This window comes from Pagrus pagrus, assembly GCF_965226575.1.
Source record: "Pagrus pagrus genome assembly, chromosome: 21".
In the NCBI taxonomy this organism is placed as follows: Eukaryota; Metazoa; Chordata; class Actinopteri; order Spariformes; family Sparidae; genus Pagrus; species Pagrus pagrus.
Window position 1 is genome coordinate 22,595,359 of NC_140208.1, and position 22,836 is coordinate 22,618,194.

The window sequence follows — 22,836 nt, forward strand, 5'->3', positions numbered from 1 at the left end:
TTTTCGAGTACTAAAAACGTACTTAGTATACTAAAATACAACTTAGTGTACTTGACTGTACTATTTTGAGACACCATTAAGATCAACTTAAATATACTTAAGTACACTTTTCTCTACTAATACTGTACTTATTTATAATGTTCTTTAGTTTGATTTAAAGTATACTTTAATCCACTTTTCAGATTACTATTAATACATTTAGAATATACTGGAAATGTATTTCTAATTTAATCATAATGTGTTGCCATTGCATTTTAAATATATTTACAAAAATTAAATAAAAAATTAAAAAGTTGTACTTAAGTATATTATAGTTCATCTTAATGGTGTCTCAAAATAGTACAGATAAGTAGACTAAGTTGTACTTTAGTATGTCTAAAGTAGCACTCATGATATATCATTAGTATACTAAGTACATTGTTAGCACATCGAAAATAATATACTGTGAGTACACTAATTATGTGTGCAGAAAGTATACTAGATGTATTTCATTAAAGTACACTTCAACAGTACACAGAAAGTATATTTTTTTAATAATTAATTTGAATTTCAAATTACTTTTAAGTAAACATAAAAAATAATTAGAACATACTTGAGGTAGACAAAAAGTTTATTTTTAACATGCACGGCATTACAGGGAAAATGTGCATAATAAAGTACATTTAAGTACATCTTTAACAACATCTTAAACAACATTTTCAAACAGTTTCTCTTCATCGTAACATTTTTATTCAAATTTGGATCATCTGACCCCAGAGAATTCTTTTTAGTCATACTCTTTAACAAGTTAACTAAAAAACAATAATAAAAGGAAAAAATAAAAAGAAACAATAGCTGTGCTAGCACTACCCTGCTAGCTGTGCACCACAGACAAGCTAGTAATGACAGGGATGAACATTAAACTGACTTTTGAAACTTTTACATGTGAAACATTGACACAGTTTGTTTAAACTCAAAATGTATGTACCAAAAAACTAACTAACTACTGCAACAATAGTCACCATAGCTAAACTTGGAGGGGGCGCAGGAAAGACTGCTGGGCTGCATTATCAGTTGCATCAAGGGCTGAGACTGAGACCACAGGCTGGACATCAGCAGGAGACTGAGTGGCAGGCTGCTAAAACAACAGTATTATGACATGTGGTGTAACAGCAACAGCATAACAGCAATGTAAACAGACATGCGAGATGCAATTTTTCTAAAGCTCACCTTAACAGTGTGAAATCCACAACTAGAGGCCATGAACCCTCTAAAGAGGGTGGTCTGTCCACGGGCCTGCATGGGGCGTTTCTCAATCTGAAACAATCAGAATTGTATTCAGCCTGGATGGAGACACTCGGTGTACAGTCCATGGTCAGATTAATACAATCCGCACCATCAGAATGACTTTTTCTCATCTAGTGATATGCATGGTCATGAGTAATAGGTGGATATTTTGCTGTACTTTACCTTCTGGGAGAGATCATGCCATTTGCGCTGCCTCTGGGCTGGTCTGTTGCCTCCTCCAGCAGGCCAAACCCCAGAGCTGGCGAATGTCCTCAGTCTCACCATCCACCTCCCCTACTCCCATTGCTTTGTGGCTCTTTGGTTTAGTGCTCATCTGAAGACAACATGGAAATAATAACAGTGGTTACAACTATGAATCACAGCACAGACATAGTGTGCTGAACAAGTGTGCAGGTCCTGTGAAATTCCAATCACTGTGCAATTACCACATTTACAGGCTATATTTTTTTATTAATGCTACACAGCATTTTATCTTTATATTACAAAGATGTGCTCACTTCTGTGCAATTATCCAACTGTGGTCAGTGAGAGGCGTATATGATGTATACATTTATTTATTTTGATTTTATTTATCAATTAATCAACCTTTTCCTCTACTTTTGACTCTTGAGCTGCTATTACAAGTTACTGGCGTAGGATCAATAGAGGTCACCTTATTTTGTCGTTTTTGCATTCAGATACTGTACTGACATGACTATACTGTATCTGCAGACATGAACAGCTTTCATAGTAAGCTTCAGGTTGGCTAATAAGGTCCGTTATTTCTTGGAAGTAGTTTAAATCGAAATCATAAACTAAGCAGCTAGACGACCGGTTAACATGTAGGCTAAACCAGTAGACTGTACAAGTGTACTAAGCAAAACAACTTAACACTGAATGTGGTGTTCATTTTAACTGGCGAGGGTCCCAGATGTGCTGGAGGTGTGGTTAGAGAATCCCGTCTCGAGAGGGGTCCTCGGCCCTGTCCGCTAACCAGGAAAATGAGTCCGATCACCCTGCACAGCGATCCAAGTCATGTATATGTATATTAATGTTGACGTGGCTTGAACACGACTACTCCACACGGAGATGCCGTGGTCTGCGACCTGCAAGCCACTTCACAACGAGCGCTACAGTGTGCACAGTGACAGTATAGGTGACTGTGTCGATGCCTGTGCAAAAAAACGCAACTGTCAATAAATCGTCCAAAAGTGCATGTTGTCGGTCTGATATCTTTGTCGTGGATGTCTGTACTCACATACAGCTGGTGGGTGGAACAATCTGAGGCATTTGTTCACTCCGAGCGGCTCGAGAGCAGCGTGGAGAGCGCTGTTAGCTGCGGCGTTGAGTGCGCAGCGTCCAGGTCAACTTGTGACACTTCGTATCATCGAGTATTTCTTTCATTCCACACTCTCGTTCAAATGGTCACTTAAAGTCATCGGTCCCAGCGGTATACATCGCTATTAAGCTGGCGCCAAGTCGATGTGAAAACTGTATACTCTGTCATACAGCCTGCTCGTCAAACAGTCTGCAGAGTATGTTGACATCCAGCCCGAACTCAGCGTGAGGTCGGTCAGCTGTGGCAGAGCGTGAGACGCCCAGATCAACCTGTGATACAAACACCTGTATCGACCGTCGATCGTGGTTCATAGCGAAGTCCAGGCATGTACTGTATCTCACACTGCTCAAAGTGTTAAGATGAATATCAGAAGGGAGAGGATGACTTCTTACCAGAAGTTAGGGCATGTGTCAGCAACCTTTACTATCAAAATAGACGTTTCGTCCCGTCTGGTGCTGCAAAACACATAACGTAACGCAGCCCAGAAAGTATAAGGAGTATCAATAGGCCCAAATGAGCATTCATATTTTCACATGAGGTGGCAACTCTGCAGGGAGCTACTCATGCTTACAGTATAAGGTTCTTGAACTTTGCATGTCCATTTCAATGATGCCATGTTTTGGTGCATTTATGAAATAAAAGAACTAACCTACCATTAATAGAAATACAGTAGCAATACAGACCTATATATGCAGACCTACTTAAGTCCTCCCTGTATTTGTGAAAATTTGATAAATAAAACACATAGCAGCAGGCTAGATTTAAAAACAGTGAAACAAATCAAATCAAATCAAATCAAAATTTTATTTGTATAGCCCAAATTCACAAATCACAGTTTGCCTCAGAGGGCTTTACAATCTGTACAGAGACGACACCCTCTGTCCTTCGACCCTCGATTCGAGTGAGGAAAAACTTGCCCCAAAAAAAAGGCCCTTTTAACAGGGAAAAAAAAAATGCGGAAGAAACCTCAGGGAGAGCCACAGAGGAGGGATCCCTCTCCCAGGACGGACAGACGTGCAATAGATGTCGCATGTACGGAGCAGATCAACGAGATCACAATGTATTCAATTATAAGCGAAACACAGGACAGTTTAATTTTATTTTAGTCCATTTCACTGTTAGTTAATCCTTTTTTTATTCTCAGCCACATACAGTGATCAACCCTCAGGCTTGAGCATAAAACACAATGATATCAACTCAGGATCATTCAATTAATCACAACTCGACAGAACAGAGACAATCTTGTGTGTATGCTGCAAACGTTTATTGGCAATAAGGACCCTCATTTCTGGCCATTGCAGCCGCTACAAAAATAGGTCCCCTCAGACGAGGGACAACCAACACATGTAGAGTGAAACCACATGCTGCATGTGGTACACTCAATCTAGAAGGGAAACAGAAAAACAGATGTCAGATTTTGGCAAACAGGTAAGCGTCACAGTAAGAGAAGAGGTGTACAATGAATAAAGTAGTCTAACAATGAGTGCACATCAATACGGTGTATCAATACTCAAGATATTGTGACAATGTGTGCTGGATTCTGTGTTTAAATCCTAGCTTGGGTCAGTCCTGTCACTGTGGCGTCAGTGTTGTCATTGTGCTCTTCTGCAAGGTCCACAGACATGTATTCCACACATCTCAATCACATCCAACACAAATCAACACAATGCCATCCAAAGTACACACACCAGTTACTTGTTGGGCAGTTAGGGAAGGACATGGTTGGTCATCACTCACAGGTGGACAGAGTACTCCATCAGTAGGGAGAATCACAGGCTGTTGTAAAATGGCAACCCATAGACAGGTGTAGAAACTTAAATCATTACAGGGGTGGTAGCCTTTAAAACTCAGACACACATCACATCTTTGTGGGTTTTGAAGTAGGTTGGAGTTAGTAAGCAAGAGAGACAGACAGACAGACAGACAGACAGACAGACAGACAGACAGATAGAGATAGAGAGATAGAGAGATAGAGAGATAGATATAGAGAGATAGATATAGATATATAGATATATAGAGAGATATATAGATAGATATAGATATAGAGAGATATATAGATATAGAGAGATATATAGATATAGATATAGAGAGATATATAGATATAGATAGATATATAGATAGATATAGATATAGATATAGAGAGATATATAGATAGATATATAGATATAGATATAGAGAGATAGCTAGATATAGTGAGGTATAGATAGATATAGCTAGATAGCTAGATAGATAGCTATGGATCCAAAAGTAGTGCAGGAGGTGTTGGACCTAAAGCTCCATGGTCAGTACCCGGACGGACTGACATCCAAGGAGCGTTACATTATCAGACGCAGGGCGGACACCTTCAGGATGAAGGGTAAGGATGCATGCTTTATCAACCCTAGAACAGAACGATCATCTGCTACGGTTCAACTCACTACAAAACTAACACTATACCATTGAATCATCAGATGGAGCACTGCATTACATTTGCAGGAGACGGAAGGACGGCACTGAGCACCTGGCCAAAGTTGTGCTGACTGCAGTGGAGGCCAACTCCATTTTTGAGGAGTTCCACTGCAGTCCAGTTGGTGGACACTGTGGGGTGGAAAAAACCCACAGTGCCATCATCTGTAGATATTTTTGGCCAGGAATGCTGCAAGACATCCGCAGATGGGTAAGTTGGTATCCTCAGACTCTTGTGTTGATACATGTGCTGTTCACACACACTTCATTATTGATTATCTGTGGTACATCCACCTGCCACAGTTCTGTCCTGGTGCACTGGGGAGTGTAATGTGTATTCTTGCAAATGTAGTAGGGGCGTCTGTGGATGTAACACTGAACTAATGTGTCCGTTCATCACAAATGTTACTATTTCGTCTCTTCCAGGTTGCTCAGTGTCCACAGTGCCAGGCCAAGAGGGCAAGCATTAAAGAAAAGAAGCAATACAACCCAATAGAGGTAGAGAGTGTCATGGCAGACAGTTTTCAAATACACCATTGATCTGATCACATTCTCATGTCCTATTGTCTGTTCCCTCAGGTGACCGAGCCTCTCGAGCTTGTTGGGATGGATTTGGTGGGTAAACTAACACTCACAGGTGGTGGCAATCAGTACATATGTGTTATGGTTGATTATTTCACCAAATGGGCTGAGGCCTACCCACTGAAGAGCAAAACAGCAGTCGAGGTGACAAATTGTATACTTGATTTCTTTTACAAATTTGGTGCACCTAAAAGACTGCTAACAGACCAGGGCAAAGAGTTCTGTAACAAGGTACAGTAATGATGCCTCATTTGTCCCCAGTAAGCAACTACTGCTGTACTGACTTATGTCATGTCATTCAACTAATCACTCGAAGGTCAACTTTGAACTCTGTGAGAGGCTGGGGATCCAGAGAAGCCTGTGTTCCCCACATCATCCACAGACCAATGGCCTTGTGGAGAAATTAAATGGAACAATACAGAGGTATAATTTGTTGTCAATACCGGAATGAGTCGTAGCTCTCTCGATATGACAAACTTGCTGTTGCTAGCAGAGCAGCTTTATTATGCACATGAATGTGATCTCTGCATTTCTAGGTCCCTGAACAAAATGGTTGCTGATCATCCTGCTGAGTGGGACCGATTTTTGCAGTCCACAATGTTCGCCCTGCGAACAAAAAAACAATTGACAACAAAGTACTCTCCCTACTATTTGATGTTTGGGCGGGAGGCGAGGTACCCCTCAGAGGTGCCACAAGAGTACAAGGTAAGATTGTTAAATGTTCCCCGTGTGTGTGTGTGTGTGTGTGTGTGTGTGTGACTACTACAAATGATTTGTCGCAGGTCACAGAAGACAGGGTCACCACCCTACTGAACAGGGAGGAACCCTGTGATGGCCTTCAGAGGCAGGACAGTGTTCACAGGGTGGTACTGGGGAACATCAAAAGAAGCCAGGAGAAGGTCAGAAAAAGGAAGGAGGACAAAGGCCAGGAGGACCATTTTAAGGTTGGGGAGCTGGTCCTCAAGAAGAACAGGCGCGAGGAAGAAAGAAATGGGGGCAAGCTGGAGGCTGATCTCCTTGGCCCCCTTAAAATTGTAAGACTAGAGGGGAAAAGTGCAGACCTGGTGTCCCAGAAGGGAAAAAAACAGATAAAAATCAACATTGACCACCTAACACATTACATCCAGCCAGAGGAGAGGGTCCCTGCCAAACTAAGAAAGGTGTTGGATTCCTCTCCTCTGGCTGGTCCATCACAGACACACACACAACAGACACACACACACAGCACATCCACTGGGACACCAGGCTGCCAAAAAGCCCCAGGCCCTGCAAAGGATACAGAACATTGTGAGTAAAGATTCATTAAAGTACACCATGAATCATGTATTTCACAATTGACTGTCATTGATCTTCATCCTTGCAGTAATCAGGGACATATAGGCAGGTGGCCGAGGGGAGACCCTATGGTCAAGGGTTGGACCATACAAAATCTATTCTGAAACCCTGCGGCACCTTGCCCCAGGGAAGGAGTTGGAGACGGAGGTAATATCTTCTAAGTGCTCATTGTTGTTCAATTTATTTTTCTCTCAGTTAGCTAACGTCGATCACTGTTGTACACAGATTGTCGATGCATATTTAAGGCTGCTCGGAAGGAGGACGGGCACACACATACTGGACTCCTTCGCCATGTCTGCAGTCTGGCAAGGATCACAGAAGCAGTTTAAAAGAGTGAGTACCCTGTCTACCAATTCCTATGTAGTGACATTTTGTACATTGAGATGTTTGTGTGTAAAACATGATTCTTGTTTCTAGCTGGATCTTGTGAACCACGATGTGGCAGCTGGGGCTGTATGCCACCAGGGACACTGGACCCTTATTGTGAGTAATTGTTCACTGAGTGGATACAAATCATGTGACTATCTGGTGTACAGCAGGCTGGCTGTAATCATCAATTGCATTTCCATAGATATTGTATCTGAAGGAGAACAGGGCCCTTTATTTGGATCCATTTGGCGCCACAAAGGAGCAGGTTGACCACTGTAGGGATGTCACAAGGTGAGTGAAATGTCAACTCTAATGATGTATTCCTTAGATGATATTGTGGCAGAGACCCAACACATTACATCATTCTCTGTGTGACCACTGTTTAACTTAGCTACCATGAGCTTGTCCTTGTGAATTTAACACCAGTTAACTGACAGTTAATTGGTGAAGATCTTGAATGGGCTGAGGTTAGAAATAATGAGCTGTGATCAATGTCTTGTCTGTGTAGGGCATTGGTTAGGAGACATTGCCCAGCAATGGGACGATGGGCCTGCTCAACTATGACGCATCCACGACAGGTGGATGCCACTTCATGTGGTGTGTTCATATGCAAGGTAACAATTTGACTATGACTTTGCCTTTGCCAATCCATCATCAGGATGAGTCAATTTTCTGATACTGAGCAGTCACTTTCACTCAGCTTGCAGAGCAGATCCTGCAGGGTAAACAGATAAACTACCCTGTGGACCAGCAGGGTGTGGACAAAATCAGGCTCGACATAGCAACAGCCCTTTTAACGAACACTGGTATGTACCACTCCAACACATTTACTGAAACATTTGTCTGTATTGACATTACATACATGAATACTTATCATTGTTGTGGCTGTGTTTTGAAGATGACCTGTCGGAGCTGTGTCGGGCCTGTGGGGAGGAGAGCTCAGGGGCTGATGTAGATGAGTGGGTAAGACAGTGTATTTTAATGTTGACTGACATTAAGATGGAAGATTGGGATCCACCTTGGATAGGTTACCTCCACAACACTGGGTGAACTCTCACTATCTATCACACGGCTATTGGAAATGCATGGTTTCATTATACTTGCATGTCTTTGCACTTCCCGAGGACACTGGAGCTGACGCCACAGTGACAGGACTGACCCAAGCTAGGATTTAAACACAGAATCCAGCACACATTGTCACAATATCTTGAGTATTGATACACCGTATTGATGTGCACTCATTGTTAGACTACTTTATTCATTGTACACCTCTTCTCTTACTGTGACGCTTACCTGTTTGCCAAAATCTGACATCTGTTTTTCTGTTTCCCTTCTAGATTGAGTGTACCACATGCAGCATGTGGTTTCACTCTACATGTGTTGGTTGTCCCTCGTCTGAGGGGACCTATTTTTGTAGCGGCTGCAATGGCCAGAAATGAGGGCCCTTATTGCCAATAAACGTTTGCAGCATACACACAAGATTGTCTCTGTTCTGTCGAGTTGTGATTAATTGAATGATCCTGAGTTGATATCATTGTGTTTTATGCTCAAGCCTGAGGGTTGATCACTGTATGTGGCTGAGAATAAAAAAAGGATTAACTAACAGTGAAATGGATTAAAATAAAATTAAACTGTCCTGTGTTTCGCTTATAATTGAATACATTGTGATCTCGTTGATCTGCTCCGTACATGCGACATCTATTGCACGTCTGTCCGTCCTGGGAGAGGGATCCCTCCTCTGTGGCTCTCCCTGAGGTTTCTTCCGCATTTTTTTTTTCCCTGTTAAAAGGGCCTTTTTTTTGGGGCAAGTTTTTCCTCACTCGAATCGAGGGTCGAAGGACAGAGGGTGTCGTCTCTGTACAGATTGTAAAGCCCTCTGAGGCAAACTGTGATTTGTGAATTTGGGCTATACAAATAAAATTTTGATTTGATTCACTGTTTTTAAATCTAGCCTGCTGCTATGTGTTTTATTTATCAATTTTTCACAAATACAGGGAGGACTTAAGTAGGTCTGCATATATAGGTCTGTATTGCTACTGTATTTCTATTAATGGTAGGTTAGTTCTTTTATTTCATAAATGCACCAAAACATGGCATCATTGAAATGGACATGCAAAGTTCAAGAACCTTATACTGTAAGCATGAGTAGCTCCCTGCAGAGTTGCCACCTCACGTGAAAATATGAATGCTCATTTGGGCCTCTTGATACTCCTTATACTTTCTGGGCTGCGTTACGTTATGTGTTTTGCAGCACCAGACGGGACGAAACGTCTATTTTGATAGAAAAAGGTTGCTGACACATGCCCTAACTTCTGGTAAGAAGTCATCCTCTCCCTTCTGATATTCATCTTAACACTTTGAGCAGTGTGAGATACAGTACATGCCTGGACTTCGCTATGAACCACGATCGACGGTCGATACAGGTGTTTGTATCACAGGTTGATCTGGGCGTCTCACGCTCTGCCACAGCTGACCGACCTCACGCTGAGTTCGGGCTGGATGTCAACATACTCTGCAGACTGTTTGACGAGCAGGCTGTATGACAGAGTATACAGTTTTCACATCGACTTGGCGCCAGCTTAATAGCGATGTATACCGCTGGGACCGATGACTGTAAGTGACCATTTGAACGAGAGTGTGGAATGAAAGAAATACTCGATGATACAAAGTGTCAGAAGTTGACCTGGACGCTGCACACTCAACGCCGCAGCTAACAGCGCTCTCCACGCTGCTCTCGAGCCGCTCGGAGTGAACAAATGCCTCAGATTGTTCCACCCACCAGCTGTATGTGAGTACAGACATCCACGACAAAGATATCAGACCGACAACATGCACTTTTGGACGATTTATTGACAGTTGCGTTTTTTTGCACAGGCATCGACACAGTCACCTATACTGTCACTGTGCACTCTGTAGCGCTCGTTGTGAAGTGGCTTGCAGGTCGCAGACCACGGCATCTCCGTGTGGAGTAGTCGTGTTCAAGCCACGTCAACATTAATATACATATACATGACTTGGATCGCTGTGCAGGGTGATCGGACTCATTTTCCTGGTTAGCGGACAGGGCCGAGGACCCCTCTCGAGACGGGATTCTCTAACCACACCTCCAGCACATCTGGGACCCTCGCCAGTTAAAATGAACAACAATTAAACTGTCACACCGGACGGGAGAGCGCAGGGGAGTCCATTTTCCTCCTGGGCTGGAGCCGGTTAGCTTCAGGGCTAACACCCTTCACTTCACTTTGCTGCCAGACAGCAGTTGGTAAAACAATAGGAGAGACATTACGTGGTCTGGAGAAGCTTGTGCGTTTATTTGGCCACATACTGAACTGCACATGCACGGCTAACCTCTTCCTCTGCTCTGCTAATGTCTGCTCCAACCTCACCTGCTGCCCGCTCCACTACACACACACACACAGAGACTCTACACGCACAGACACGCACTGCTCCTCTTCATCATGTAATATTACACTGTGCTACTGAAGCACATACACACAGGCGTAACGCTGCCGCTACCAAGAGCAGTAATAATAGGTTAACTTACAGTTACAGTAGCTGTAAGACTGACGTTAGCTAACATTAACGTTGGTTATCTGGCTAGCTACGATGACTGAAGTTGCTGAATCACGTAATGACTCGCCAACGAAATCATAAAATTAGCCGGTGTGACGAATGGAAGTATAAACTGTATGACCATTCAATCAGAAAATAAAAACACTGAATGTACTTACTGTGAATCAGAAGTAGGCTTGTGCTTGCTTCGCTTCACGACGGAGACTTTAGCTGGTCAATGTCATTCAACAGCAACGTGACCAGAATGAAGCGCCGTGAATGGTGGAGCTCAAGGAGGCGGAGCTGAGCGCAGTGCGCTGATTGGACGGCAAAGATGCAAACGTTGCTATTTGAATTAGGCGCCTTTCTTTCCAAACAATATTTTAAAAAAATCCCTGCTCAGATTGACTATAATGTACTGTAACAATGTGTTTTTTCCATAGACTAAATAAACTTATGTCTTTCTGACAATCAAGTATTTGTGCATTAATGTAAGTCTGTTTTAAAATATGCTTTTACTAAGTGTATTTTATTTCAAAGCACTTATAGTAGTTTATTAGTATTCATAAAAAAAGCATACTGATTTCAAGTCCTTTGTAATACACAGTTAGTATGCTTTATTAAAGTGCACTTTAGTTTCACATAATTGGAAATTAATTTAGGTACACTTAAAAAAGTGCGAATGAAGTTGAGTTTGTTTTAAGCCGTACTTCTTCAGAAAATGTATATTAAATAGTTCTAACAGTGGTTTGTTTTCATTTCATTCCCAGTTATCTATTAAAGTACATTTTTAATAAGTGTGCCTAAGTTCACTTCCAATGATGTTAAATTTAAGGGCACTTTAATAAAGTATACTAACTACATATTACAAATAAGTATGCTTTTAATAAAAATACTAATCTACTTCTATAAGTGCTTTGAAATAAAGTATACTTTGTAAAAGTATACTTTTTAACAGTTTAAAATAGACTTACAGTGAAGTACACTTTTAATAAGTGTACTTAAGTTCACTTCCAAAGAAGTGCAAATTAAGTGCACTTTAATAAAGTATATTAACCGTACATTACAAATGACACAAAAATAAGTACACTTTTAAGAAGAATATTAATCTACTACTATAAGTGCATTGAAATAAAGTATACTTTTTAAAAGTATACTTTAGAACAATTTACATTAGACTTACAATGAAGTACACTTCTAATAAGTACAATAAAGTACAACTTTAATTATTGCATAATTAGTATGTTTAATTTTAGTATATTAAAGATGAACTTAATCACATATATTTTAAAGTACACTTTCTAAAAGTATATATTAAACATACTACAAATTAAGCACAAAAAGTACAAGTATATTTTTAATAACCTTTGTATGCTACAAATATATTTTTAATATATTTAAGTATAATACTTTTTCACCTGGGACCACAGAGAAGGTAATGTGTGTCTCACATTATGTGTGTTCCATAATAAAGACGCACCACCGGCGTGTTCAGATCAGCAGAAAACAGCTCTTTAAGTATGGATTTCAGTGATACAGCTGTCCCCCCTAGTTAAATTGTAGGTTTATATTAGTTAATATAAAAGTACAATTACCTTTATTCTGCATAAACTTCATATACAGCATCACTCCAAAACTGACAACCATCCCACCACATCTGGAGCTTGTATTGATGTTACCTTGTTACCATGCCTTAAAAACGCGTGGGCCACGACGCGTTATTAAGCAATAATATTTTTTTCACCAATGTCACCAGACACTGCATGAAAAGTGGGATTTTCGTCAGTAAACGGCACTGTAGATTGTCGTGGAAGTTCAGGTTTACGACTGCACATGGCAATTTGCAGGCAACACCGAAAACTGCCGTGAATTGTCGGAAATTGACGCGGGCCTTTTTTGGCAGTTGTCCCCCCATGACCCCCCTCCCCCTAATTCTAAGGGAGGCTTTAACATGTAAATGAAAATGCTGTGAGCTATACACATGCAAATCAGGGTAGCAGGGGGAGTTTTACCCCAGGTAACATTTTTCTAAAAGGTATTAACTTCATTAGAAAATCTCTGGTATAAATAGATCAGGCTCAGTATAGCCTAATTATAGACTCTTAAATTTTAGCTGTGTATGTCATTAGCAATGGCCAGTGTTATGTAAAAAAGATACACAAAACAATTTGGTATCCATCAGCTACTTCCAGTCTATTGATGGATATGACTCTGGAGCAGAGTATGATACAAGTGTAACCCTGTTGAAATGTATTCCAGATAATAAGAATTTAATTGAATAAATAAGTTCATGGGTTAATAAATAGCATTTAATGTTAAAATGTTAAAATTCAATGACAAGCAGTCAAGTTATAATATTGCTCAATGAGAACAATGAATATTGGATAATATTCAAGGTTTACTGAATGCAGCATTTAAAATGTTAATTATTGGTTGTGTAATAATATTTGTTAAAATGCCTGTAAGAATAGGAAAGAGAGTTGCACAAATGTATTGTGGATTTGTTTTGATTCTTGGACCATTTGTGACTTTATGTTATTTCGGGACCTTTCTGATTCCTGGACCAATCACCTTCGAGGTCAAAGGACGAGGGGGTGGAGGGACTAAGGTGAAGGGGAAGTGGGTGGAGATGCGTGAGAGTGACGAGCGGAGGAAGACGACAGATGCAGGTTGTCTACTGTAAAGTGAAAACACAAACTTTTTAATTAATATCTACGCCAGTTTGAGTTAAAGTGTTCAACCAGGACTCTTATAAAAACGTTATTGGTGATGGGTTCTGTCTGTTTGAGTGGACTACTCAGCACAAGAAGACAGAGAGGAGTTTAAGTTAGCTTCTGACCTAGCGGCTAGCAGTGCTTTTGCATGGTCTTTGCTAACAAGCTAGCGACAAGCGAACCTGACGAGTAAAGCCTGTGGAGCTGTGAGACCGACGGCAAACACAAAGCCCCCGACGGAGCCGGGTAGCGCTTGGAGTGGTGAACTTTGCCAAGATCGCCAGCTGCGTGAGTTTCTCTTCAGCCCGGACAGCGCAACGAACCGGAGCAAGGGTAAGATTTAAAGAATATGCTTTCATTCTGCTGCATAAGGAAACAGATACGTTAATAGATACCGATCTTAACCGTTCATTTTGTTTTCACAGACTAACCTCGCCTCATAACGAGGCCGTGACCTCCTATTTGCTCGGAGCTATGTCCGCAAGTCCAGATTTACATGACGCTGATAGTGACGCCATTGTGTGTAAGTAACTTTTACTGTTTTGTTCCTGTTCCTTCCTTGTTTAATTTTACTGTGACTTAAATTTTTTTATTAATACCACTCTCATTTAATTGTTTTACAGCTGCCTGTAAGAGAAGACGGCATCGTTGGCGGGGTGTCTGGATGGATTGTGCGACCTCCGTTGTTTCGTAGCCAGGAGCTCACCGAGCTCTGTGCCTGCTGCAGTCCAGATTTGAGGCAATTCCCAAGTACAGGGCAACGCACCACAGACGTCTGCGAAAGGGACCAAATTAGACAGACTGCTGCCAGTTACCTACAGCTCCGAGGCGGCAGACAGTGGTGGCAGCACTGCACTATTTTACTTCCATTTGAACTGTTTACTGTTTGCACTGTTTACTGTAGCTACTGTTAATTTGTAATGTATGTCTTGTATTTTGTATGCTACTGGACACTTGTAAAGTACCTAGTATATAGACACTTCACGGTGCTGTAGGATTTTGGCCTTCTCCTGAGCTTCCCGATTGTTGTGTGGGCAGATTTGTTTGTGTGTTTGTGTTTCTGCTAATAAAGCAATTCTTTCCTCAATAAATTCATTCATGTCCTTGATGATAATAATAGTGTGTGTGTACACACACATTTATATATATATATACAGTAAAGACCAAAAGTTTGGACACACCTTCTCATTCAAAGAGTTTTCTTTATTTTCATGACTGAAAATTGTAGATTCACACTGAAGGCATCAAAACTATGAATTAACACGTGGAATTATATACTTAACAAAAAAGTGTGAAACAACTGAAAATATGTCTTATATTCTAGGTTCTTCAAAGTAGCCACCTTTTGCTTTGATTACTGCTTCGCACACTCTTGGCATTCTCTTGATGAGCTTCAAGAGGTAGTCACCTGAAATGGTCTTCCAACAGTCTTGAAGGAGTTCCCAGAGATGCTTAGCACTTGTTGGCCCTTTTGCCTTCACTCTGCGGTCCAGCTCACCCCAAACCATCTCGATTGGGTTCAGGTCCGGTGACTGTGGAGGCCAGGTCATCTGGCGCAGCACCCCATCACTCTCCTTCTTGGTCAAATAGCCCTTACACAGCCTGGAGGTGTGTTTGGGGTCATTGTCCTGTTGAAAAATAAATGATGGTCCAACTAAACGCAAACCGGATGGAATAGCATGCCGCTGCAAGATGCTGTGGTAGCCATGCTGGTTCAGTATGCCTTCAATTTTTAATAAATCCCCAACAGTGTCACCAGCAAAGCACCCCCACACCATCACACCTCCTCCTCCATGCTTCACGGTGGGAACCAGGCATGTAGAGTCCATCCGTTCACCTTTTCTGCGTCGCACAAAGACAAGGTGGTTGGAACCAAAGATCTCAAATTTGGACTCATCAGACCAAAGCACAGATTTCCACTGGTCTAATGTCCATTCCTTGTGTTCTTTAGCCCAAACAAGTCTCTTCTGCTTGTTGCCTGTCCTTAGCAGTGGTTTCCTAGCAGCTATTCTACCATGAAGGCCTGATTCACACAGTCTCCTCTTAACAGTTGTTCTAGAGATGTGTCTGCTGCTAGAACTCTGTGTAGCATTGACCTGGTCTCTAATCTGAGCTGCTGTTAACCTGCGATTTCTGAGGCGACTCGGATGAACTTATCCTCCGCAGCAGAGGGGACTCTTGGTCTTCCTTTCCTGGGGCGGTCCTCATGTGAGCCAGTTTCTTTGTAGCGCTTGATGGTTTTTGCGACTGCACTTGGGGACACTTTCAAAGTTTTCCCAATTTTTCGGACTGACTGACCTTCATTTCTTAAAGTAATGATGGCCACTCGTTTTTCTTAACTTAGCTGCTTTTTTCTTGCCATAATACAAATTATACTATCAGCTGTGTATCCACCTGACTTCTGCACAACACAACTGATGGTCCCAACCCCATTTATAAGGCAAGAAATCCCACTTATTAAACCCGACAGGGCACACCTGTGAAGTGAAAACCATTTCAGGTGACTACCTCTTGAAGCTCATCAAGAGAATGCAGAGTGTGTGCAAAGCAGTAATCAGAGCAAAAGGTGGCTACTTTGAAGAAACTAGAATATAAGGCGTATTTTCAGTTGTTTTACACTTTTTTGTTAAGTACATATTTCCACACGTTATTTCATAGTTTTGATGCCTTCAGTGTGAATCTACAATGTCAATAGTCATGAAAAGAAAGGAAACTCATTGAATGAGAAGGTGTGTCCAAACTTTTGGTCTGTACTGTATATACATATATACAGTATATATATATATATATATATATAGGAGTGGGGACCCAGGGTGACCAATAGTGACAGATCTGCCAACCAATCACGAGCGATTTTTCGTGTTTAAAAGTAGTGGCTCATCCAATACTGAGTGAGGAAATCCAAGCCAGGCCACACATCCTCTGGCCAGGCGCTGCTATTCATTTGCTAATTAGAGCCGTTCGCACCACCGCGAGCTCCACATACGTCATGGTTCGTTTCCGACAATTTTTGGCACAGACGACCGCCACGTTCACAGCCTGTAAATTGTCGTAAACTGCCGAAAATTAGGGAGATTTCCGGGCGTTTACAGGGACGAAAATCCCACTTTTCATGCAGTGAGAGGGGCTCCATACCTTGCCAAGGTACAAAAAGAAGAAATAGGACTGAGGGGAGATACAGATGTTGCTGTCTTTCTCTTGGACTAGTAGGTACCGCTAAAATTTATAATGTCAAATATGAAATGTACTCTACCAAATTGTGAAGCTTGTTTTGGGGCAATGTTAGTCACCACACAGATTGAGTTTGTTACCTCCGCCAAGGAGGTTATATTTTCGGTGCAGTTTGTTTGTAAGCAGGATTATGGATTTGTGGAAGTCATTAGGTTTGCAATCAACGGATGGGACCATTTCAGGGCTAATTTATTTTCTCTGTTAGCCAGCTAGCAAAAATACACCTGCAATTGCCGCTTATCACCGTCGGTGCAGCCAAAGAGATCGAAACGGAAGTCTTCGAGTTTACCACTTTAAAGCTATAGTACGTAACTTCTACGTGTCTGTAAATATCCGTTTCATCCAAGCCACTATAAGAGGAGATGATACAAGGCTGATTAAGCCGTTCGGCTCCTCTGACATCTTGCGGTACTTTTCAGTATTTGCTCTTTTTGTATTTACTGTCTTGGAGCGACATTCCCGCGCTGGCGCACAGGAAAGGATGCGTTCTACTCTTTACCTGACAACGAGAAGGGAGGGGGGAGGAGAGCGCTGCTAGCAGCAACATGGCGGAAAACCCGAAGAAGCGAGCAAGAGATGGATCCGAAGTGGTGGATCCTACTAAAAAGCCTAAAAAACCTTCACGTTCGGCAGAAGGTATCTTGGCAAAGAAAGAGAGTGACAAAAGGAGAAGACAAACGCGGGTTATCATCGATGTCGCTTTTCCTCGATGGAGAGCCCTGAAGGAGGAGATTGGACTGAGGTCCGACACGGATCTTGCCCTGTTACTGCTGGATAAGTAAGTGACTCCGTTTATTACGAGCAGGATGTGTTGCTGTTACATGTACTGGACCAAGTACTTTATTATTTTTCTTGGAAATGGTGCTATGAATGTAATGTAAATATTGTTAGCAGCCTGGTGTTAGCCACATCGTTAGCCTAACGAGCAGTAAGTTACCAGGTGTGTAGCCTGTGTTGCTGTGTGTAACTTACTGCTGGGGGTCTGTGTGCTGTGACGAGTAACTTTAGTAGCCTACACGTTGTGTGGACAGTTACAGTCCGTGTGTACCATGACGAGAAGTACACGTTGTGTGGACAGTTACAGTCCGTGTGTACCGTGACGAGAAGTACACGTTGTGTGGACAGTTACAGTCCGTGTGTACCGTGAAGAAAAGTACACGTTGTGTGGACAGTTACAGTCCGTGTGTACTGTGACAAAAGTACATGTTGTGTGGACAGTTATAGTCTGTGTACCGTGACGAGAAGTACACGTTGTGTGGACAGTTATAGTCCGTGTACGTGGTCCGTGACCAATAGCATGCGGTGTGTCGCGAGTGTTACTCCGTGTACGTGACGAGCAGTAAACATTTTGTAGCCAGTGTTACTTTGTGTACCGATACAAACAGTATGCTGTGTCTGGTGAGTGTTACTGTGTGTGATGTGCATTACACGGTACCGTGGAGAGCTCCACTCCAACACAGAATTTACAACTTACATAATTTTCATTACAGTTATGAAAAGTACTCTAAGGGGCCATTATCATCAACCCCCATGAAGACTGACAGAAATATCCGCCCACCTCCTCCCTCATCACTTTCCAGCAATGGCACTGAATCTCAAAGGTACAGTAGTTTGTGTCTGTGTGAGTGTGTGTCCTAAAACCAACATACAGCCTGAATTCGTAGCTGTATAGCTCTCTTGTTTTGTAAATATCCACACGTGACATTTCTACATGCTCTTCTGCTAAGTGTGTTTGCTTGCTAATCACATTATACCCACAAATGTATTTGCACTTGTAGGGATGATATCTTCAATGTGCCGGGGGTTGGTCCTCTCCCTGATCCAGAGGATGTGATTGATATCTTACAGGAAAGGTAAATCAATCATCTGCTAAATGTAGAAGAGGCATTATTTTTCCTGTTATATTCTTTTGAAATAATGACCAAGTTACTCATAAATATTATCACCTTTTATGTGCAGCATGCACTCCCTGAGTATGGAGGACAGTAACATTGTCAATGAAGATGAAGCCAACAACCTCAAGAACAGTGTGTAAGTGCTGCTGATAGTGTACAGTTAGCTTTGTATGCTATGCTTGTTGTACTTATAGTGTGACTTGCGCACATATACACGACATGTGGACATTTTTGTGAAGGAAGATTTCAAGGCAGCACTGTTGACCGTTTTTGTGTTGACTGCACATTTGTAGCATAATATTTCTCTTGTTTTTCTTTTTCAAATTATGTTAATCCATTATGGAATGCTTACAAAATGTGTGTTTTCTTTTTAGTATTGAGTGGGAGGATGAGGGAGAAGGATCTGACTTTGAAACATAAGTGTCAAAAACAGAAGAAGAAGATGATGGAAGCTCTGATCCAGATTATGTTCCCCCTCTTTGTCTGCGGTATGTTGTCTGCAGTGTGGCCTAGATTGCCTGTAAAATAGTGAGGATATTTTATGGTGCAATAGTTATTGAAGATTATACGGCTCTTATGTCTGGTTAAAATGTGTGTATGACTCATATAATTACTAACTATGCTAAAATATGTCGTTTCTCAACATAGAACCGGTGCTGTCCTAAAGATGCCCTTCGCTATTGAAGCACTCCCAACTGTAGGCATCGACGAAATGGTCCACGATTTGAGAGAGAAGGAAGATACTCCACCTGAGAGCATGTCTTTTCCTGATTACCAGAGGGTTTTATGTGAAGATGATATTGTTGGAGAGAAAGCTGCAATTGCATATGAGAAAAACCTGAGACAACTTACAGGCTTTCTGAGATTCCCACTGGAGAAATGCAAATTCAGTGATCCTCTACTGGTGGTTGAATGTGATGCTGTGCAACCCTTTGAGGTGATCATCAAGTCACGGGGAACAGCAACAACAATTGAATGGGTGAGGAAGCTATAGTAGCCCTAAAGTTTTGTGTGTTCCATTTCATCTATAGCCATGTCCATCTGACACACTCTTAACTGTAATTTTGTATAAATGTTTAAATTATTTAGGATTTTTTTCTTTGTCACTTTTATGGACAGGTGTGTTCGTGAGGTCACATCCTTTGGACATGGAACTCGCAGCCTATTTTCAAGTTTGGCCTTCAGGCAGGGGACTTCATGCTGGCCACGGACATCCTACTGTCTGGAAACAATTATCACAAAATATCGCTGCTGTTCAAGTTCATGAACATGGGCATTGTAACGAAGTCCACTTTCTTTGCTGTGCAAGACTCTTATTGTGTGGATACCATCAAGGAGTTCTGGCAGGAGAAGAGATCCGCAATCATCAACCGGCTGCATGAAAAGGACCACATTGTGGCCATAGGTGAGTGCACTGACATACATGAGAGGGAAATTAATTGTATTAAGCACTTTTGAAAATGTTATAAAGTGTTTGCTTTTGACTAACTTGACTAACATATGAAACATTTTATCAGTTTATATATTTAGCATAACATGGTTCCCACCTTCTGTATTTCATGTACTCCCACTCATTACAAAAATGTATTCTGATAATGTTACCATACAGGGCACTGTGCACAGTACTGCACGTACACCACGATGGACTTTGAGACCCGGGACATAATCAACATAACGACAGTTGACAAAAGAGAGACAAACAGAAATTCTGTTGTAATGGAGAAAGAAGGCTTCATCAGAACAATGGACCAACTTCTTTGTGAAATACCCCTGAAAGAGATGTGCACTGATGCACACATTCAAATCAAGGCTCTAATGGGTGAGCTTGTACTGAGATCTTGTTACTAATACCTGCAACCCAGCTGCATTTAGGATAAATCACACTTACAGCAGCTTTTTGTTTTTGTATGTTACAGATCCCAAGCGTGGGAAGTATGGTGACCGGGGAGTAATCCACACCTTGGACATGTGGCACGGAGCAAAAAGCTTGGCCAAGAAACTTCATGCGGTGAGATTGTTATCTCCAGTACACTGTGCACTGACTAGCTGGATTAATACTTTGAATGCCAGCATTTTAATTTTTAACCTTTCTAGGCAGGACAGGTCAAAGACCAAAAAGAGATCCTACTGTGGTTGAAAGACATCGTTAATCACTTCTGGTTCTGTTGCAAGGAGGCACAGAACATGGAGCAGTTCATGGTGTGTATATTGAAATTGTTGGTTATCAATTTGCATGAAGCTAGTGATCGGAACCAAGCATAATTGTAACTGATTTACTCTAACTTCCACATGACATCACTCACATTTTCAGTGCCACCAAAAGCAAAATGAAAAAAAGATGTCCCCAAATTTTTGAAATTCAGGTAAAGGAGATGTACTTGTCCAGAAAGCACTGTGTATGTCTGTGTTTTCGGTTCCACAGATTCTCCAGAGCTCCATCCCTCTGCACCAACGCCACCTGAATCGTACCCACCCCCCTCCCCTGCTGTTACACCGGCCTGCCCTCCATCCCAGGAACCGGCCTGCCATCCACTCCCGTTGTGCTGACCTGCTCCCCTGCTCCCCTTGCCTCCCCCTCCCACTGGAAGCTGCCCTCGTCGGCTCCCATTGACCATTTCATGTTCTTATGTGTTGTAAACTGTTTTCTTGTCTGTATACAACATCCATTGCACGTCTGCCCGCCTGGTAGAGGATGTTGTTATGTTACTATGTAAAGCCCTTTGACACAAACTGTTTGTAAAAATAGGCTATACAAATAAAATTGTCTTGCCTGTGTGTGGACACTTGGGAACAGGTGAATTTCAGAAATATAAAGCTGCAACCTGTTATAACACAATACCTTTTTTTTGTCTGTTTTTCATAGGACGACATCTGACCTTGAGACATTCAACAATCATTTGCTAATGTATGCAGCCAAACGCTTTGCCTTTTCTCCACCCGTGTACGAAGCCAGAACCTTGCTTGCAGCTTTGGACTACAATCACCACAACACCAGGCCACCAATGTTGACCAAAGAAGGCAACAGAGTGTATGTCATACTACATTATTCTACTATTTAGATTGTATTGTAATATAGTAAACTGTCAGTATTTCAGGTTTACAATGTAGCTTTACCCAACTTGCTGATTGTTTGTGATGTATTTCCTTTCTTTTTTTTCATGTTTGTGTGATGTTTGTTTTGCCCTTTTTTCCCACCTAGATACCAGAACATTTACAACAAAAAATCACGGAGATACAGCCTTTACACTGTCAAAAGCCAAAAAACATACAGCTACATCAGTGACCTGCAGAGGGCAATTACACACAGACGTTTGATGTCAGGGAAGGGAGTGCCCCGGAGGAGGACCAGCAGGGAGGAAGATCCTCGAAGACTTGGCCTCCTCCCACCTGTGGAGCCACCAACAACCGAGGAGTTGCTCCAGAGCCAGGTCTCCAGAGGAGAGGTACATAAAAAAAAACATCAGCATTACTGGGTTTCAGAATGTGTGAATTATGTCCATAGCTGATGCTTATTGTTGCCATGTCTTTTCTAGCTTCTCTGAAGAAAGGATGACCAAGATTGGTTTCTGCACCACTACTTGACTGTACATTAAGTAAATAACAGGTATCTTGTAAATATACAATAGAGGGATTGTAATAAAAAAAGATGACATACTGTACTGAAATGAGTGTTGACATTTATTTTTTTTCAGATATTGCACAAACTATAAAATGTGTAACACTTCCAAACAAAGTATGTAAATAATAAATACAGCTAACAGGAAGTAAACATGGTAAGGCTAAAATTATAAAAGCAGCTAACAGATAAACAAACAGGCTACAATTCAAAAACAAGCAGCACAACTATATACAAAAAGCAGAAGGTGCAGACAAAAGAAATGACTAGTGCTTCACAACAGCCCAGGGATTAAGCCTGTGTAGCTGCCTGTTGGGTCTGGAAAAGTATCCCGGATGCGCCACACGCAGCAGCTTGGGATGACAACACGGTGACCAGCCTGTAGCCTCCCATGCTGCCACAACACGAACTGCCTGTATGCTGCATGTCGAAATTCTTTGTTGTCTTGCCCAGGGTCTTGCAGGTCATCCAGGCCTAAGTACTCATGTCTGA

The 22,836-nt window shown here is 41.8% G+C and overlaps 1 protein-coding gene and 1 long non-coding RNA gene across 2 annotated transcripts; one reads left to right on the forward strand and one right to left on the reverse strand.

Annotated features, from left to right (window-relative positions):
- Positions 1-631: 631 nt before the first annotated feature.
- Positions 632-11,208, reverse strand: LOC311250346. The gene is made up of 4 exons (XR_014621267.1): positions 11,068-11,208; positions 1,450-1,600; positions 1,210-1,296; positions 632-1,114 (listed from the first exon to the last, which is right to left on the reverse strand). It is a non-coding gene; the product is annotated as an uncharacterized lncRNA (long non-coding RNA).
- Positions 11,209-20,479: 9,271 nt separating this feature from the next.
- LOC311250444 (uncharacterized protein) lies at positions 20,480-22,387 on the forward strand. The gene is made up of 6 exons (XM_084342140.1): positions 20,480-20,547; positions 20,645-20,736; positions 20,823-20,927; positions 21,151-21,756; positions 21,928-22,171; positions 22,262-22,387. The coding sequence occupies exons 1-4, from the start codon at positions 20,508-20,510 to the stop codon at positions 21,337-21,339; spliced, it is 426 nt and encodes a 141-aa protein (XP_084198266.1). The 5' UTR covers positions 20,480-20,507; the 3' UTR covers positions 21,340-21,756; positions 21,928-22,171; positions 22,262-22,387.
- Positions 22,388-22,836: the final 449 nt, after the last annotated feature.

What these genes read in the sequence shown, in the direction of transcription:
- LOC311250444 (XM_084342140.1), top strand. Translation starts at nt 20,508, where the DNA reads ATGTGCACTGATGCACACATTCAAATCAAGGCTCTAATGG. An exon ending in TCAAATCAAGGCTCTAATGG is followed by an intron (nt 20,548 to 20,644) that starts GTGAGCTTGTAC and finishes TGTATGTTACAG; the next exon opens with ATCCCAAGCGTGGGAAGTAT. An exon ending in TGGCCAAGAAACTTCATGCG is followed by an intron (nt 20,737 to 20,822) that starts GTGAGATTGTTA and finishes TAACCTTTCTAG; the next exon opens with GCAGGACAGGTCAAAGACCA.